The sequence below is a fragment of the Cornus florida genome, unplaced genomic scaffold, assembly GCF_030987335.1.
Source record: "Cornus florida cultivar Cherokee Brave unplaced genomic scaffold, ASM3098733v1 CherokeeBrave_3.0.0_Hap2_Chr09, whole genome shotgun sequence".
Taxonomy (NCBI): Eukaryota; Viridiplantae; Streptophyta; class Magnoliopsida; order Cornales; family Cornaceae; genus Cornus; species Cornus florida.
The window spans coordinates 49,226,881-49,248,272 of NW_026775579.1; the positions used below are offsets into that span (position 1 = coordinate 49,226,881).

The 21,392-nt window shown below is 34.9% G+C and overlaps 1 protein-coding gene across 1 annotated transcript in view; it reads right to left on the bottom strand.

Moving 5' to 3' along the window:
* Positions 1–2,494: 2,494 nt before the first annotated feature.
* LOC132273853 (O-fucosyltransferase 9) overlaps positions 2,495–21,392 on the bottom strand; it is a 32,437-nt gene continuing 13,539 nt past the window's right edge. The window contains exons 5-10 of the mRNA XM_059774938.1: positions 19,505–19,702; positions 13,663–13,867; positions 13,405–13,572; positions 10,218–10,385; positions 9,950–10,140; positions 2,495–2,874 (exon numbers count right to left, since the gene is read on the bottom strand). Of these exons, the coding sequence (XP_059630921.1) occupies positions 2,706–2,874; positions 9,950–10,140; positions 10,218–10,385; positions 13,405–13,572; positions 13,663–13,867; positions 19,505–19,702 (1,099 nt within the window). The 3' untranslated portion in view covers positions 2,495–2,705. The remainder of the gene's footprint in view (positions 2,875–9,949; positions 10,141–10,217; positions 10,386–13,404; positions 13,573–13,662; positions 13,868–19,504; positions 19,703–21,392) is intronic.

Sequence of the window (21,392 nt, forward strand, 5' to 3'; positions counted from 1 at the left end):
AACTTTCCTGAGGGGTCCACCTCCCATATGTGAGTTTCCGGACAAGGTCCTAGTCGTAATCCGCTCCGAAGCAGCGCATGTGAGGACCAAATACTATGCCACGCCCAAGATGGATTTGATCCCAACAGCACCTCAAGAAAAGAGCAGGATGGAAAATATTTAGCTTTAAATAATTGAAACACCACCCCAGTTTGAGAGACCTGGAAATGCCATGCATGCTTCGCTAGCAAGGCAAAATTAAACGCTTCAAGATCACGGAATCCTACACCACCCTCCGGCTTACTCTGACAAAGTAAATTCCAGGAAGCCCAGTCTGTACTCGTGCTAATAGTTTTAATACATTCTTTGTGGTTGCTATGGGTGTTGACACACAAGTGAGTTTTCTCATTCTTGTCGATTCGAGGTCCGGAGGGTTCAAATTCATGTAAGGACAAACGAATGGTGAGTTTCTTGTCAATCAAAATAAATAAAATAATATTTTAATAGGCTGTGGACATTTTTTCTCTCCAAATTATGTCAATTCAAACTTGTTCCTTTTTATGCCTGGTTTTGAAGTAGCAGGATTTTTAGATGACGTAGGATAACTATATATATTTGCTTCTATTTAATGTTATTATTTTTTTTATATATATCATGTTTAATGACCCTCTTTCACACCTATAACAAAAAAAATTATGTTCGAACTCTTATTAACATATCACATTATAAATATTATCAGTAGATTTTAGAAATAAAAAATGCATTGTCAATAATGTAAAGGTTTGTTTATGCCATCATAATTATTAGGGTAAATTGCACTCACACGCCCCAAGTTTGGGTTAAAGACAGGTTGTTACAATTTAAGTAGTTTTTTTTTTGGACAATGATACTTCCACAAATTTGGTAGATTGAACAATTACACCCCCAAATCAAGGTAAAAGTATTTATTACCCTTGACTTATTAATTGATTTATTTAAATTATAAATTTATCATGTTAACATTTTCAAAGCAATTTAATGGACATAATTAACCTATTCATCTCCAAGCCACAAAATCTGAAATCCAAACTCTATTGTCACCACCTCCCACAACCAACAACCCCAATTTTTTATATAGTTGGAGGTCCCAAATTTTGTTCGGTTTTGAACAGTTTTTTATATTGGAGGCATCATAGCGAAGAGTGTCCCTTCTCTTCAACAATATTTGCAAGAATTTCAAAAGATTTCTTAGTAAAACTGTGACACTGATTATTTTAACAGCCCATGGACAATCATATCAATAATCGCTCTTTGCGCTCTACACCTTGCTTTATTATTATTAATTAATTTTGTGTGTGTGTATACATATATACATCTAGTTCTGTTAAAATGTCCAATAATGTGTGGATTACTAAGCCTGTGTTCCTTCCTACCAATCTGCATGTATCTTTAGTCTGGATCAGCATAAAGTATAAAAATCCAGAATGCTGTTTTTAATTAACAGCATCAGGAGTTGTAATAAATTGTATCAATATCCATGATACTCTTTCTAAATAAAAAAGTTGTGAGGTGTTCGAGATTTTAGTTTTGCTCCAATAAATATTTAGACATGATAGACCAATTTGTTCAAAGAAAGAACCTAAATAAAATATTATCAAAGAAAATATCAATGAATGTTGCACTTTTGGAGGAGAATAATGATTTTGTCAGCCAACATTTATTTGAACTCCCTATAACGAAAAGGGGACAATTTATTAGGGCTGCAACTCGGACGGGTCGGGCGGGCTGGAGACTTAATTCGGGCTCAGCCCATGTACGAAAATTTGTGCAACTACAAGGACTCGAACAACATTCCTCCAAGAAAAATCCCAAACACATCACCAACTAAGCTATTATACCATTGTGAAATAACATAGTTTTAAAATAAATATACCCTTTTCGGGCTCGGGCTCGGGCTCGAGCTCGGGCTAGGCTTCGGGCTCAGAATATCTAGCCTAAGCCCAGACCGAATTTAATTCGGACTCAAAATATTTAGCCCAAGCCCAGACCTAGAACAGAAAAACACTGCCCAAGCCCTGAAAATTTCGGGTTGGGCTCGAGTAAATTCGGACTGGCCAGCCCGAGTTGCAGCCCTACTATTTATCAATCAAATTAAAGACAGCGGTGTCCAATCCACGTCAATTTAATCAGCTGCCATTAAATTTTTTCCTACTACTTGTAGCAAACCAGCTACTTACCACCACAAAAAAAATAAAAAAACAAAAAAAAACCACCAGCCAAGTCTTCAACATCAGACGGCTTGGATCTCCACTTGGTTTCATCCTAGACAATCCTGATCATGGATACATCATATAGATACGGAACAATGAGCAGTAACTATTGCCTATAAATACTCACTTCCGTGACAGTTCGACTGTCAAAATTAATGTTTTCTTGTCACAATACCAAAATTATATTTAGTTTGATTTTAGTTCTGCAAAATGCCAGCAAAGCATCAAAATATGAATCGTGCACCAAAGCAAAAAAGGCAACAATATATCTTTAAAGTAAAACATTAGAAAGAATTTTATCTCGTAAAAGTTGTTACAGTATAATATACAAAAAGATTTCAAGTACTACGCTACAAATTACATGTGAGCCTATGAACCTCAAAAGAATAAAAATTTCAAAATTTCTAATCTTTAATACACATAAAAGAATGGATTATATAAACGTTGATCACCTGGGATATCTTGTATCCTAGGGTTTCAAGTAAGTTTGGTCTGTGTTTTGTTCTCATTACTAATTTCTGTTTGTTTACACATACAATCTGGCATGGGATAAGTGTACAGTGAGCCACTGGACTTTTTCAGTTCATTACCCTTTACATCGTTATGATGAAGCATATCTTGTAACTGGCGCTTAAAGTTTTCCCATCTGCAAAACATATGCATGAATTGAGTATGCATCCTTGCATATTATGATGCCACAACTGATACGAAACAACATTATGAAATGGAGGCAAAAGAAGCCTTACGGGAACAGATTTGACACTATGTAGTCAATATAAATTGTTTTTTAACAGATTTACACGATACGGTTAGAAGATTCAATATAAAGACTTGAAAAGGAAGATGCTTGTGTGATTGAGTGAAAAACAAATATTTGAAGTATATTCAAAGAAAAAATCTCAACGAAAATCTATTTTGAACCACAGCAGTGAACTTTTAACGTTATAGTGGTATATGATTAAGCAAGTAGTTGGTTTAGACATATCATGTTAACATTTTTATAAGAATTGTGCTACCACTCTTCGGGTATAGACAGGTCTGTGAGGGCAGAAGTTGAAGTCCCTAAGAATCCTATTGTAAAAGTTGAGAGATAGATGTTAATTGTTTGATGATCCAAGAAGAAATTAGAGGAAACCTTATACATGTAACTAAATTGCCAAATTGTTATATACACACACGTTATAAGTGTGTGGGGTCCACACCCAGTGTGGGGTCCACACCCAAACATTTCCAACCTAACTGACATAAGGAGACCACGTATGTCAAAACATATTTGTGTGGTGGCCAAGGCAAACCTTTGCCTATATATATGAGCATTGGGGCAGCAAATGTGGTGAGCATCGACCTCTTTCGCTGAATATAGTAATAGAAAGCAAACTATCTCCCCTCTATCAGCTTGCTCTTTCTCTCTCTACTTAGTGAGTCTACCATACATATATATTTCTATATATAGAAACTAGTAGCTCTATCAAGTGTGTTTGAAAGAGGCTCTCACTCCCTTTATCTAACTCAGCTCTTCTATATATCTATATTGTGATATTAGTTGTGATAGATTGTTAGGTTTGCTTGCCTTGTTGCAATAATCAATTATTATTCAACACGTTGTCAGCGAGTGCTCTAACCAAGTAAAAAGAAGATCTTATATATCTTTCTTTCTCACATCAAAGGGTAAGAAAATTCAAATTTATTTATATATCCATTTAAATAATTCTAAAATATGTTATTGTCCTATATAGACAATGTCAAACCTTACAAAGCTGGATTTTGTTGTCCTTGGCATTTCGGGCAAGAATTATTTATCGTGGATTCTCGATGCTAAGATTCACCTGAATGCAATGAATCTTGGAGGTACAATTAGAGAAGGAAAAGTAATATGTCTGCAAGATAGGGCAAAGGCAATGATTTTCCTTTGCCGACGTATCAATGAGGAATTGAAAACTGAAAACCTCCCGATTAAAGGCCCACTTGATTTATAGAAAATTTTAAAAGACAGACATGATCACCAATAGACCGTAATCCTCCCAAAAGCTCAATCTAATTGGATCCAACTGCGGTTGCACGATTATAAAACAATAAGCGAATATAATACGCCCGTGTTCAAAATCAACTCTACTTTAAAGTTGCGTGTAGAGAATAATTCTGACGAGGGCATGTTAGAAAAAACATACTCCACTTTCCGCAGGTCAAATGTTCTTTTACAGCAGCAATATCGAGAGCGCAGATTTACAAAATATTCAGAACTAATATCATGCATGCTTGTGGCAGAGCAAAATAATGAACTTTTGTTGAAAAATCACCTATCGCATCCGATCGGATCGGCACCGATCCTTGAAGTGAATGCTGCCTCATTTCGCGGTCGTGGGCGAGGACGTGGTCGTGGGCATGGCCGTGGTAAAAATAGCTACCACCACCGCAGAGGTCATAATAATAATTTCACACCATATCTCCAGAGGTGGGACAAAAATGAGATGAAACAAGTAAAGGGGAAGGATTTGCCTCAGCCTCTCAAGGGACATGAAAATGCTTGTTATCAGTGTGGAACAAAAGAGCATTGGCAAAGTGTTTGTCGTGCGCATTGGCATTTAGCTACTCTTTACCGAGCCTCGTTAAATGAAAAGGGGAAGAAGACATAAATGAATTTGACTGGCACCACTAGTCTTGATGCCTCAGATTTCTTTGAGAATTATGATGACCAACTCGGTCACTTGATTGGTGATGGGGATGTCCACACCAATTAGTTTTACTTTCTTTTTATCATATGACTTCATATATGTTATTTCGAGCATATTTTTATTTTCTCTATGTAAAAGTTTCTTTTAAGGTTATAACATCTAAATATGATTTTTGCATATATGAATAGGCATGAACCTGACCAATGCATTGACTAGTGGTGAGGATATATGCGTTACAGACAGTGGAACGACACACACAATCCTTCGAGATCGAAAATACTTTCCCACTTAACATTGACTGAGGCTAGTGTTAGTACAATACCAGGTCCCACAGATCTTATTGAAGGCTCTGAAAGAGGCAACATTATGTTACCATATGAGACAGAAATGCACATTTAGGAACCTATTGAGCACATACGTCATAATGGGTATCACATTGAGACTACAAGTGAAGGTAATGTAGAATACATTTGCTTTACTTCTATTACCTCATGCAAGAAGCATGTATTGGAGAAACTTCCAATTTTCTCTCCGCGTTGTATTATACGCCCACAAGAACAATTGAATCATATTCTGTGATACACCAAAAACTGTTATTGACTTGTCACCCAAGGTCTACAATGATGCGTTGAATTATTGAAAACACACATGGACACTCACTAAATGATCAAAAGGTTCTTTTACCAAGTGATTATCCATGTACCACTTGCTCACAAAGAAAATTGATTCAAAGGTTATTGTTGAATCCCTAACCTCTTTACAAAGAATTCATGGGGACATATATGGACCAATTGACCCACTATGTGGATTATTTCGTTATTTCATGGTCTTAATTGATGAATCAATACGATAGTCACATGTTTTTTTGTTTTCGACTCGCAATGTTGCATTTGCTAGACTACTTGCCCAAATAATTAAATTACGGGTACAATTTCCTGACTACCCAATTGACCGCCTTAATAATGCCGCTAAATTGTCTTCACAAGCATTATTGCAATAAGTCAAGCAAACCAAACAATCTATCACAGCTAATATCACAATATAAATATATAGAGCTGAGGTAGAGAGAGGGAGTGAAAGCCTTTTTCAAAACCACTTGATAGTGTTACTAGTATGTGTGTGCGTGTGTGTGTATTTATAGCAGACCCACTAAGTAGAGAAAGAGCAAGCAAATAGAGGGAGAGAATTTATTTTCTATTACTATATTCGGTCAAAGAGTCGATGTTCACCACGTGTTACCCATTACAATGTTCATATATATAGGAATTTACCTTGGTCACCACACAAATTTGTTGATATATGTGGCCTTCTTAAGTCCAAGTGTAAGGTGAGAAATGTTTGGGGGTGTACTTATCAAAAATAAATGTTTGGGTGTGGACCCCACACACTTGTATCATGTGTATATAACACTCCCCATTGGGGTCCCCTATACTACACTAAGAATATGCCTTGTTAAAACCTTACTAGGAAAAAACTAGTGGAAAAATCCATAACGAAAGAAAAAGAGTACAATATCCTTGATTGTCTGGAAATGATATTGCGTAAGTTAAAACCGGCTTATTAAAACCTTGTCAGAAAATCCAGTGGGAAAAACCCTAAGGGAAGGAAAAATAGTACAATATATGTCAATACTTTTCCAATCAATTGCTCCCCCTTATAAGCATAGTTGTCATAGTAGATCGTCATGAAAGATCGTCGAGCTGTCACATCCCAATGTTATGTACCAACCTTTTGAATGTCGTAGTTGGCAGTGCTTTAGTGAATAAGTCTACCAAATTCCCACATGAACGTATCTGTTGAACATCAATATCACCATTCTTCTAGACTTTATATGCATAAAAAAACTTTGGTGAGATGTGTTTAATCTTGTCACCTTTGATATAACCCCATTTTGATCTGTGCAATGCATGCAACATTATCTTTCTATAATACGGTTGGGCTATCTTTTATTGAGGAGAGACCACATGTTTCTCAAATATGTTAAATCCTGGATCTTAACCAAATGCACTCCCTACTTGCCTCATTAATTGCCAGTATCTCAAGGTGATTTGAGGAGGTTGCAGTCATTGTATGTTTCATAGATTGCCATGATATAACATTGTTTCCATAAGTGAACACATACCTTGTTTGTGATCGAGAGAGATAGCCAACATCCGCATATCCAATTATATTGGATTTTGATTCCTTTGGATAGAATAATCCTATATCAATTGTTCCACGAAGATAACGTAATATGTGTTTGGTACTATTCCAATGTCTACGGGTTGGTGCAGACTGTATTGCTCTTTTCTATGATGGACAATCATGTTTCCATCGACATTCTGAGGTTCTGGAACCTCATTATTTATATTAAGAGCAACTTAATATGGGAATGCTATGAAGCACGGACACGGACACAGGACACAGGTACGATACGACACGGATACGGCGACACGGCAAATTTCAAAAAAATATGATACGGACAAGACATGGATACGGCAATAAAATAATAATATAATTTTTATTATATATAAAAAATATTTACTTTTACTTAATTTCTTATATATATTAATAAATACAACTCATTTAAATTAGGCCACTCATCTTTTTAAAAAAAAAACATAAAGCCAATAGTAAATATTTAAATATATATATATATATATATATAGAGAGAGAGAGAGAGAGCACTATTTATAAAATAAAATATATGTATATATATGTATATATATATATATATATATATATAAACAACACAATAACACAGCTTACCTACCGCCCTCTTTCTCTCCCCAATCACGTCTCTGCTCCTACCTCTAGCTATCTTCACAATTTGAGATCTCAGATCTGAGATCTATAAACACAAAGGCAATCAATTTTACGCCTTTGTCCTTCCCCTCTTTCTCTCCCCCAATCACTCTTCTCTACTCCTACCTCTAGCTATCTTCACAATTTGAGATCTCAGATCTCAGATCTATAAGCACAAAAGGCAATTAATTTTACGCCTTCGTCCTACCACCATTGTTTCCGATCATTCTCTTATGTCTCTCTATCTTCACAATTTTTACATCTATATAGATAAATCAAACCAATTTCGATTTCAATTTTATATATATATATATATTTGATACCATGTTCTGGCTCCCTTCTCAACTTCTTCCTCTCTGGCTCTCTTCATCCTCTTCCTTACTTCAGGCAAAAGAAGCACGGTGAAATAGCTCAGTCCCGAGATGAGAAGGTCGTGTCCGTTCAGATCAATGCGTGTCCGATCGGTGTCCGGCCATGTCCGATCGGTGTCCAGCTGCATCAAATATATTAAAAAATGCAGGACGCCGTATTGGACACGTGTCGAAGCCTGGGATACGCGTGTCCGTGTCAGACACGTGTCCGACACCGGTACTTCTACCCTTAGAGCCGTGTCGGTGCTTCATAGTGGGAATGTGTTGTCCATGACAACTTCAAAAAAAAAATTTCCATCTCTTTTCATAATTCATTGACATCTCATTATTTTCAGGTACATTTACCTCATCAAGGGCATGTGCCTTAGTAGGGCTACATTATCACTATTCACTGCTAACTGAGCCTCTGTAGAAGCGCCCATTTCATCAAGTGCCCCGATAGGGGCTTCATTATCTTGTTAGCTAACTGGGCCACTGTAGGAGCAACCATTTCATAATGTGCCTCAGTAGGGGCTACATTGTCATTTTTAGGTAATTGGGCCTCTGTAGGAGCGCCTGGGGCCTCGTTAGGTCTCATTGCCACATCAAGGGCATGTGCCTCAGTATGGGCTACATTATCATCTTAATGTAATATAGTGGACCACAAGGGAGAGTGTTATATACACATGGTAAATTTGTGCGGTCCACACCCAACCATTCCACAAGACATGAGGAGGCCACGTATGTCATCTTATTTGTGTGGTGACCAAAGGCATACCTTTGCCTATCTATATGAGTATTGTAATGGGCAGCACATGTGAGCATTGACTCTTTGGCTGAATTTAGTAATAGAAAGCAAACACTATCTCCCTCTATCAGCTTGCTCTTGCAAACACTCTCTACTTAGTGGGTCTGCCATACATATATATATATACACACACACTAGTAGCTGTATCGAGTAGGTTTGAAAAATGCTCTCACTCCCTCTCTCTACCTTATTAGTTGTGATAGATTGTTGGGTTTGCTTGCTTTGTTGCAATAATCAATTATTATACAACACAAATTTTGTGTTTGGGGCTGTTAGTCAATCTATGCATAGCCCAGTGTAACATCATTTTAAAGTTGTTATGTATATTAAGGTACCTCGAGGGTTACCCAGGAAAAAATAAAAAATAAAAAAAGCTACCTCGAGGGACCTCAAGAAAAGGTCTATAGACATCATCTAGTTCTCTTGGTGTTGTGGATAATTTTAATAAAGATTACATCAGAGATCACTAGGAGTTCAGTTTTTGGATATTACACATTTGTTGATGGAAACTTGGTTATGTTGAAGAGTAAGATTCAGAATATGGTGGTAACAAAAGTTGAATAAAGTGTGTGGATATTGGAGATGGGATTGTTGCAACTCACCCATGACACTACTTTTAAACAATCAAGTTTCTATGAATAATGCTTCTAAACCAATATTCTACGGGAGAACCAAACATATTGCAGTTCACTGCCACTTGTGCAAACTATCTCGGTGGCAAACAAGAATGTTCCAACTTATTTAGATCCAAAAATTGGTTAGGTTATATGTTTACTAAAGCTTTAGGGAAACACACTTCTTTTAGAGCTATTTGTCAAGTCCAGGCATGAAAGATATCTGCACCCCAGTTGAAAGGGCAGTATTATAGTAGAGATTTTTAGCACTTTCAGTTTTTTTGTTATATAATAGAGGATCCAACCTCCCAAGGGATAAGCCACCTGATTCTCTCTCTGCTACACATGCAACACAAAACAATTGGATTGTAGAATGACAATAAACATTTATCGTTACGTCCTAGAAGTCCGTAGTTCCATATAGATTGAAAGATGCCACCATACAAGCAGAGGAAAAAAAAGGGGAGAGAGAGAGATTTACAGTGCACATCACCTGATCTTGGGGCTATCAAATAGTAGTGCCAATTTTCTCTTATCTGGTTTAATTGTCTTGGCATGTCCACCATAAAAGTAGCGCCTGTGACCCATTAAGAAGTGGGGAAAATTCCCACCTTGAGTTGTGACAAATACTTCACTGTGAAGGCAAACAGTATAATCAAGAGCAGCCAATCTAGACGAGTGCCCCTACAGCAGAAATTTAGGTATTACAAAGACTTGCTTCCAAGTAAGTGTAGAACGCATATACCAGACAAGCATTATACCATGAACAGAGCAAGTTCTTCTGGAGAAGCTAGCGTATCCTTGGTTTCTAAACGTGGAAAAATCTGTTTAAGTGGGGCAATATATTTCTCTGCTTTATATATTTTTCCAGCCGCAACATAGACTGAGGTGTTGTTATCAAAACCCATGCCCCTAAGCATCATTCCCACCTACAGAAGCAAATTACATTAGTTGAGAATTTCTAAATGGTGGAACCCATGAAATTAATGCAAGTTCACATGCATACAGCCATCTTCAGTTTTAATAAACCAAAACAAGAAACTCAAGAAGTAAAAGAGTTCCATAGTTGAACCAGGAAATAAAAAGGAAATAACAAAAAATGTAAATAGAAAAGAATGATTTATGTACAGGTGTAAAAGAATGGAATGAATATCCTTTTTCTTTTCTTTTCTTTTCTTTTTTTTGATAAATGAAAGCAATGAATATCCAATCGGAAAAATTATCAGCAAACGATCAAGTCTCTTAATTATTTTAAACTATCGTATCAAAAGTTTCTAGTATAAATTTTAGTATAGCAATAATTTAGAGATGATAAGTCTCGGTAAGAAGAATTACCCGTTCATGAAGTCAGTTCTCAATCTCCAAAGAATTTAGACAAGCATTCATGTTTCAAGGCGAATCCGGGATAAAACACAGAAGAAATTTCAAATTTCTGCAATTTTATTTCAGTAATTAAAATTCTGCAATTTCCATTCAATTCTGCTTAAGGAATAAGTTCATGAATTGTAAATTTTATATTTCTAATATTTGGAAGACGATAAATTAATATATCTGTTGAAATATATAAATATTTCTATATAATTGTGGAGCAAAATCCTGCACAATCATGGTGATCCGGTCAATTTCCTTCCAACTATAAATATTTTTATATAACGGTGGAGCAAAATCATCCACCAATCACGGTGCCTCCTTTGACTATAGTACACCTTCCATATTTTCTTATATTTACCGTGTCTAGATATAAGCTCTTTGTATTCAAGCAAAACATATCTAATATCAAAAAGGGAATGATGGTGCGAGGGAAAAAGGTGATTGTTTCAAATGCATACAAGTAATAAAAATGTTGATGACCAATAGTATTATTTTGGCAGTTTTCTGTAATAAAATTTCAAGAAAATAATCCTTTTATTACGATTAAAAGAAATAGTTAAATATTTTCAGAAAATATTAAATCAATACATATGCACACAAAATTAAAAGACATTGCTACATAATATTTGTGAGCAATATTTAGTAATGATTGATGAATTCACAATTCTTTGACATAAATACATTCTATATTCTTTTGAATAAAAAAATTACCTTCTACCTATAAAGCACCACTACTTTTATAAGAAGAAGTAACTCAATTGTATCCTTATTGGATACCAATACTCCTCGGATAATTGCAGATATGTGTTCAGGACTTTCAGAACAGATCCATACTTTAAAGTGATTTTTTTTTTTTTTTTTAAATTTCGAACACATATCTAACACTTGTCATATAATCCGAACCACGTGTCTGAAATGTCCTAAACATTAAAATACACCATTTCTAGTATAATATTCATAGACTAATTTTTAGAAAACGCGTAAGAAGAATTTTGAAAGCCTAAAATATCATGCCCAATTACTTATGTTGCGTTAGGGAGCACCAAATCGGCGGCTTGGATTTGGAATTGGAGAAAATTTAGTTGAAACTTTGAACTAAATTTTCTCCAATTCCAAAACCAAGGCGTCGATTCGGTGCTCACAAACATAGCATTAGTCCAAATCTATTTACATGCAACATCACTCCTACAATTAAAATGTGGCATTTGACATCATACTTATTTGTGAATTTTTTTTTTAAAAGAGAAAATGTTAGTCACGATACAATTATTATTTTAAATTTATACATACATATATATATATATATATATATATATATAATTATACAGATGTACTTATTTTATGCATAGGTACATATAAATTTTAATTTTTATAGCTATGTATGTATGCTTACATATATACATACATATATTGATATACAAATATTGATGTATCCTTGTATTAGTATTTGCTTTTTTCAAGAATTTTACACATAATCGTATACGAAATCTTCTGTATTTGTATCCGTGCTTCATAATTAACTTTTCACAAATGTCAAGTCTAAATTCTTCAATTGAATATTGAAGGCTTTTGTCTCATCACATGTACACATGTAACATGTACACATAATCACATACACAGTAAAAAGTTTGCTACATTAATTTGCAAGTATTACTTGAAAATGTGTGTTCTGTTCTCTATAGTCTATATGGTACATGTTTCCTTCATCGGCAAATGTGACTATTAGATTAAGATTTCAGATGAAAACGTATTATATATTAAATTTCCCTAAGGCAACCATATTCAAGGAACAAAATCTCGTCATCCGAACAAGATATTTGCGGACAGGTCGTGCATGAATGGAAGCTTGACATAGAATTATACATCTCACTAGGTGGGCCTTGTGGAGGGAGAGAAAAAGGAGATCCTTAGATGGGGTGGAGTCTCCTTGTAAATTCTCTGTACTTAGTTCTTTATTTTGGAGATTCTTTTTAGTCTTCTTGAGGATAGCTTGGCAATAGGTTTTTGTCTGTGTAGTTGTTCTGGGCCACGTCCACCTTTTGGGTGCTCTTTAATGAATACTTGATGAAAAGAAAAAGAATTATCCATCTCACTATGAGGTATCATTTCAGAAATTTATCTGGTGATTTATCAAGAAACCTCAATATCTCAACAATATAGCATATCTTAAGGAATTCACACTCCATATTTGCTCACAAGATTGTTGGCAGTATACGTATCGCAATATCATTGCAAAATACGGTAAATACCATACATTTTTGGAGTTCAATTAAAGCATGAAAGCACACACCACTGATACTAAGAATCTTTCATGTTCAACCAAAGACTGGCGTTCCTACTTATATAAATCACAAAATTTATTTACATCCTACACAACAATATACAGAGACATACTATAATATTTTATATTGTATTTTATTAAATTGCATAAGTTAATATGAAATAGCATACAAAAATATATACACTACCATATATATACAAAAACACACTAACGTTACATAATATATATCTATAATAATGATACAGAGACAGAAGGAAAGGTGGCACTAGATAAAAAAAAATTCAAGAGGCACATACCTCCAATGGAGTTAATGGGCATTTGCCATCCATCCGAATTGCGCCTGGCCTTATTATTCGACCTCTTTTGCGGAATTTCCCTCTCCAACTTCTTTCCCGAGCAATATCCATTTCATGTTTTTCTTCCTCACCACCATCATATACACAGCATGAAAATGCAACCATGTCCTTTAATAAGAGAATAATGATGTAAGATTTACTTGCAAACAGAATTCAGGAATTCCAAATTCTTAAAAGTAAAGAAACAAAGAATATAACCTCTTCAAACCGAAGATGCACTGAGATATACTTTCCCCCACTCTTGGAGCTATTCGTAACCATCCGGTCAACCATGTTCTCAGCAAGCACGCGTATCGGTTCTGAAAATCTAAGCGCCTCATAATTGGCCAAGCATCTAAGCCCTTGAATATTTGAAGGAACAGCTTGAGCCAATCTGTTAGAGAAAGGTGCAATGCGTACAGCTCTGCACCGTGAATTTTAACAAATGAAATTATTACACTGTGTTACAAGTCCAAGATTATAAGACAGAAGCAACACAAAGACTGACTATTCTAAAGCATTACAGGAGGTAACATATATAATGTAAGCTTATATAGCAGAACCTTTGGCACAACTCCAAAAGCAGCAAAAGATATGCGTACTGGTATTAGAATAAGACACAACCTTACCCGCAGTGATACCATTTTCTGTAAACTCTCACATGCAATGAGGTATGTCCACTATTATACATCATAAGAAAAGATGACAATGAAATACTGAAAGAAAAACTCTACGCAACTATCAATAGAAGGCTAAAGGTCATTTGTTAACCACACATAAATGTAACTGAAGTTCAAGATGGCAACTAACAAGTAATGCGACTTCCAATCCAGCTTAATGAAACCTCTTTAGTTGTTCTTCTAGATTTCAGCAATTCCCTATTCATATCTTCCTATATTTCCACACTTTAAGATGTCAAGTAGCGATGCAAACGAAACGAGACACACGGAGCTTGAGATTGTCCGGGATTCACCCAGACCATGATGAGCTTGCAAAACTCCGCTCAAGCTCGACTTGCTTCACTTGTTTATGGACTGAATAGGCATTGTTTATTTGCTGGTTTATGGGCTGAATGAGGATGTTTGTTTTCCGGTTCATGGGTTGAATTGAGCTGTTTGGTTGCTTGAATAAGGGACAAATAGGGGGCTGCTTGTTCTTGGCTTATGCACTGAATAGGGGCTATTTGGTTGCTGGCTCATAGGATAAATAGGGGGCTGGCAGTTTGGTTGGCTGGCTTATTTGCTGAATAGACTTTCAAGGGATGTGGAAATGACACATATCAAGAAGTTAGGGTTTAGTAGGCCATATAAATCAGAGTGAGAGCAAATGATGGACCCATGGGATATATAGACAGCTATTCACAAGCCGAACTACAGACTGCTCTCGTGTATACTAAACGAGTTTTTATTTATCTATTTATTTATTTTTTATTTTATTTTATTTTTATAAGTAGAAAACAAGCTTTTAAAAAATGAGCTTGAGGTCATTCTTCCTCTTAATGAGTGAATCTCAATCAGCTTGCAACCAAACTGATCCCCAGCTTCATACGTAATTGGCTAATTTACAGCCTTAATGTTAAGTGTTGGAAGCTAATAGTGGAGATACAAACCTTTGAATAGTAGAGTTAAGCCTCGCATCTTAATTTCAATATGAATGAGTTTGAACTTTATCCTATGAAAAAGTCATGCACATAGAGACTAGATTGTGGCTAGAAAGAGAAAAAAAAAAAAAAAAAAAAAAGAATGCTACGACAAAGCAGCAAACCCAAGAAACACAACAGAAAATAAAAATGCCACATACAAAGAACACAAAGATTTAGCGTGGTTCAGTAAAGCCTACGTCCACAATGAAGATCCAATGGAAGAATTCACTATGCGAAAATCTGGACATTACAAGTTTCAGCTCCCAAACCCTAGCTCTCGCTCGTTCTCTCTTTTTTGCAATTTTCAGTGTCTATCCATATCCCACTCCAAACCCTAAACGCCATAATATATCGGGCTACAATAGAATACTATATAGGCCCATACAAAGCTTAATCAATGTGTCATTGGGTTGGTTGCGACACGCCACCAAAGTTAGGCCACATCACCAAAAAAAAATTAATAATAAAATAAAATAAAAAATAAATAGACAAAAGGAGAAATAAAAATTGTTTATACTCCGTCTATCCGAAAAAAAAATGTCCCTTTTTGGGAATCTAACTTTTTAAGAGAATGACTTTTAGTGTTTTTTTATTGTATTGATAGTGAATGAATTACCAATTTTATCCATAGTGGGTCCCTAGTTATGTGATGGTTTACTTTTTATAAATTCAATGCAATAAGGTTAAAATGGTAATGCTATAAAAAATACTACATTGACTTTTTAAATGGTACACTTATTTTGGGACAGCTAAAAATGGAAAAGTGTACACTTTTTTTTGGGATGGAGGGAGTACCATTTAAATATATTCATACACGTCTTCTAAAGAATTGGGGCTAGGACTATAAATAAAGCAAGCGTTCGACAAACAGATCGAGCTCGACTCGCTAAGAGCTCGGTTCGTATTCGTTTGTTTAATAAATGAACCAAACTCAAACAAAATTCTTAGGCTCGTTTATTAAACAAGCCAATCTCAAGCCTACTTGAAGTCCAAGATATTTGTGGGGAGTGTAATAGCACGACATGAAATCTCAAAGTCTCCCAAAATGGCAATAGGACTGGGCTAGCACCAAAATTGTTTTTCATTTTCAACACTATTATAGCTCGATTCAACAATCTACTCAAAATAAACACTTAGGGTCAGGCCCAAGGGCCGGCTCATAATATAGAAAATGCGTACTTTATCCCAAAATGTTCGCCCAAACGGTGTATACCCCTCTACTCGGCTCGTTTGTTTGTCAACATGCCCACAAACAAGCTCGTTTAAATACTCGTTTTGAGCTTGTAATATTTTATATATATATATATATAATATTTTGTTTTGAGTCCATGTCATATTAGAACAACCCACATAAAAAAAAGGCCCGGACCCACTTATACCATTCAGATACTTATATATAAATCCAACCCCAACACTGTTAGTTTCATCACCTTACAAAAATAAAACCCAGCCCATTATCATTTTAAAGGATCAAGTCCATATGCCCTTAAGGTATACAGAGTAACCCTACTCTTTTTTCATTCTCATTCTCTTCGCGATGCAAAGAACCCTTGCTGTCACAAGCAGTAGCCATAGGTACCAGAGGCGGAGCTCTCCATGCCAATAAGGTTATCTCGATCGGCAAAATCATGATGCAGATCATGCAGTAACTCAACTGCCCAAAGGTCAAGAAGGATAGATCTACCATCTGAATCCAATCTTAGCTTCTCTCAAGATAACAACAGTGATATTTGCATTTTTCTTTTTTAATTTTAGGCATGAAAAAAGTTGAAGATGGTGTTTACCAATTAGATACTTGTGCTGTATATGTATATGCATGTATGTATATATACGCAAATCGCGAGGTAATAGTAAATGAGCTTACTGAACCGAGCTCGAGTTTGCCCAAATAATATCGAGCCGAGTTCAGTCTTGCCTAAGCTAGGCTCGATCAAGTTCGAGCCGAGTTCGAACACTTGTGTGTATATATATATATATATAAACACCTCCAACCTCGGCTTGGCTCATTTACAGCTCTAACTGGGGCATATAGTCATAATTTCAGTAAAAAGTGAGCATATGATTTTGCACGGAATAAGAAACCTTATCACCTAGGATTCCTATTATCCAACATACATGTATATGGAGGGACAGCTTATATATAGAGATTGAACCACAAAGTGATAGAATAGCTAGAGCAAAAGAAGAAGAAAAAATCAAAATCAGAAAAGAGAGAGAAAAGAGGAGGAAATAAGCTTAAGAACATCAAAGGTAGGATTTCACTCTACTAATTTTATACATAAATTATATTTTATTTGGTGTTTTAATGGCATATATGCAATATGTCAAGTAAGCAAATGAATATATTATAAATCTTGGGTCTGAAAGCATGCTCGTATTGAAATTTCAAATTTTACAAAATGTATATGAGTCGAAATTTGAACTTTTGATAAGCACGAACTTTATATCAATCATTATGATTCGAGAGAAGCTACTTTGGTATTCTTTACAAGAGTTCTCTTGGAGAATATTATTATAGAAACCCTTAATTTACTCCTTGACAGTATTGCTGTGAGAATATCATAGGAGTGATTTTAGCCTATGATAGAATATGGGATTGATTGGAGTAATATATGGGATTGATTTTAAGAATCCTCCATCAATGTATTTTCCATATTTATCACTTGTATCCTTTCACCGATAAATAGAGGTGATCATTGTATACAAAGATCAAGAGAAAATATAATAAAAGTGATGTAACCTTTTGGGCTTTGTGTGTCTATCCTTTTGTTCTTCATGTTTAATTTCTCTCTTCAACTTTTATATCTTTCAACAAGTTCCAATTTGGCCTGAAAGGATTTGAATTTCATGCATGGTTATGAATTTATGAAATTGGAATAGGTACACGTAGATGGATTTGAGTAAAATTAAAACTTCTGCATCTGTATGGGATAAGGTCTATGATGGTGGACGTTTAAACTATAGCATAATGATAAAGCTCAATGGCCGAGCACATGTTGTGCAAAATGCACAACCACCACGTAGAATTATTAGGAGGGACGCCTTAGGCAAGGTAAATGGGAGATCGAAGTCACCCATTTCTTAACATTATTAAATGGGAGATCTCCCATTACATTATTAAATTTATGGTTCTTTTTTTAATGGAGAGGTTTAGTGAACTCATTTTTCAATACTAGCTGTTTTGACTTACCAAAGTGTGAAACATATGTGGACTCAATAATATCTTGGTTGACTAGCACTGGACTGAACACAAACACTGAATATAGAATTTCACACTCTTTATGGAGAGCTAGATATCCCTTTGAGTCAATCTCATAAGGTAAATTACTAAAGGCCACGCCGGATTGGCTTTAGTAAAGTGTTTTCTAAAATGAGTTTATATTAGTATGTACAAAATTAATTATTTTGTTAAATTCTATTTACAAAATAAATTTAATTAGTGATCTTAATGTTTAAATTCGAGTTCTCAACGAATATAAAATAATATATAAGTATTTCATGGGAGAGCAAAACTAAATTTTCCAAGGTTTCGCTGGTGGAGGGGGAAAAATTAATATAATCAATGCAATTAAGAAAGCAAAACATATTCCTTTCCTTGATAAAGGAAAAGGTGCAAGAGAGACTCTCTTAAGAAATATTGAATGAGCAGCTAATTGAGGGTCATCATTTTTTCCTAAAATTATACATACTGCAATTTGGTCAGGAAACTGAATTTGGAAAATTATTTTGTCCACTTTCCTCTTTGTTGCCGTGGGCGTGGGGGAAGGTAAAACGGAGATGTTCTAATTAATAAAATAAACAACAACCCAAAAAGGAAAAAGGAAGAAGAAATCATGTAATTAGCAAGACATGCTCTATGCGATTCAAAATTACTAGGAAAGATGTACATATTATATTTTTTAATTACAAAATTAGTGAATCTCCTGTATAACCAAATTGAATTGCAAACTTTGCAGGAAAAATAAATAAATGTAACGCATTTGTAAATCTATTAACCATTGATGAAGGACCGCCACAAACATATAAAGCCAACATGAAAGAATCATATCTCAATCAGGACATTGAACAAATATTAGTGGAAGGGACAACCCTTTTAGGAATAAATCACAAATCTCATTCTTGAATACCATTTAGAATTGCATTTCTCCACATAGTACGATTAAATTTCAAACATCTAAATCTTCCATCCATTGATACAAGAATTACATTTATTTTTTAGCAAGGGAAATTTGAATAAAGTTTCAACAATTTTTATTTTTTTTGGTAAGTAAAAGTTTCAACAAAATATCATGATATGTTGCACAACCTTCGTGGGAACCAAGTTCAAAAATAATTAATTGAGATCATCTTTCAATTGAAGTAGTTGCATCACAAAATTTAGAAGCCAAACCCAAGTAATAAAAGGTGAAAATCACATACCCCATTTCAACAAGCTTCGGAAGGACCTTTTGAAGATAGTAGGTCGGACTTGACCAAGCTTTTACTCTCAAATTCACAATGTTGCTTATATTATTGTCAAATCGCTGGAGTATATCTTCTGGAAGTTCTTTGACTACATTCACATGATTTTTGAGAGCATGTATGAAGAACTCTTCATCAAATATGTCTCCAAACTTGCTGCAACATTTTGAAAAGAAAAGAAATTTTCAGGTAAAATTTTCCCGTACCTTGAAGCTTGGATAATATGTATAAAAACAATACGTTTACAAATTGAAGTGAGCGTTTGGAGTTAAATCCATTAGAAGAACAAAGAAAATAAGCTTAAAAATTCATGGCTAATATGCTCTCCATTGATATAAAGACCACTTGAAAAATAAGGAGACTACATCATTAAACATACAGTAAGACAAACAAAATACTGTTTCAAGTGTCTACTTGCTGTAGGGATCATTTTCTCAAAATTTTCGTGCTAAACTCAACTATTATTGATTATCATTTGTTGAGCTGGTTTGTATAGTGGTCAATTTAAGCAAAACTAGGATGATGCTGAAATTATAGTAGACAATCACAATTGTTCTGAAGTTGAACCTTTTAGCAAGCAAAAGATTATAGTAATATTTGGGTGGGACATGGCCACAAGTTTTGTGACCAGATGTTAACTCGATACATGAGTTATATGCATACTCTGTCTAAGCTGTAGACTTGGGTAACAGAATACAGCTTTGGAATGCATTAATAAGAACGGGTAGGGTAAAGCTACTCACTGTCACCATCCCATATTTCACCTGCTCTTTGCTTCTCCTCCAATTTCTCCTCCTTTTCCCTATCCCAACTCAGAAACAAAAAAACTAACCCCTTCTTCAGTCTTAAGTTTTTCCTTCAAAAAATCCAAAATGAACTAAGACGATCCAAAAAAGGACATTTTTTAAATAATGATAATAATCATTTTTTGAGATTTCCAATAATGAAAACTAGATAAAATATAAATAAATAAATAACGTTTTTAAAAACGATACCAAACTGGCCTGTCTTTTCTGTTTCCGAAAACAAGATACTACTTTCCATAATTTCCAAAAAAAAAAAAGTAGCCCTTCTTTTAAATTTGCAGTTTCTAAGAGGGAGGATGAAGGAGACCTATGAATGTATTGTCTGGTTTTATTTTTTTTTTTTATAAGTAAAAACGTATTTAAAAAGTTCAAAAGGGGAACCCATCCCAAGGAACTACACGAGGCTAAAAAGCCACTAAACCATCAAAGAGTCCAAAAAATCAACAATCTCCCCCATGGATTTACAATTTCTCCCCAAAACCCAACAAAAAAGAGAACAAAGAATAGAGAGCTTAAGCGCTCCAATAGGAGTCACCATGCAATAACAATGTTCCCATAAGGTAGAGAACCAAAAACAAATAATGAATACCATCAATATCTACTAGAGTGGCAACAATAAATACAGAAGTTATGTCAACAAGGAAGGGATCATCAAAACACCAAACCATCTCACTACAGTCTCTCTGTGCTTCTTATCCGATAGCAGAAGCAAGCCCATAGGATTTTTGCTTTCATGTCTCTCTAAAATTGTAGTCAAGGTAAAACTTCGTTTATTTAATCATAAGAGACCACAACACCATATAGATGTGCCAATGGAGAAAGTCTTAAAAAGCAGGACATGGACACAAGGACTGCAAATACACACACAAACAAACACTCTTGCATATATATATATATATATATATATATATATATATATATATATATATATGCAAGAGTGTAAAAAAGAGTTGTTTGTGTGTGTATTTGCAAGTCAAAACATTATATTGTTTGTGCGTATATATACACTCTCAGTTATAGGCATGATAACTCCAAAATTT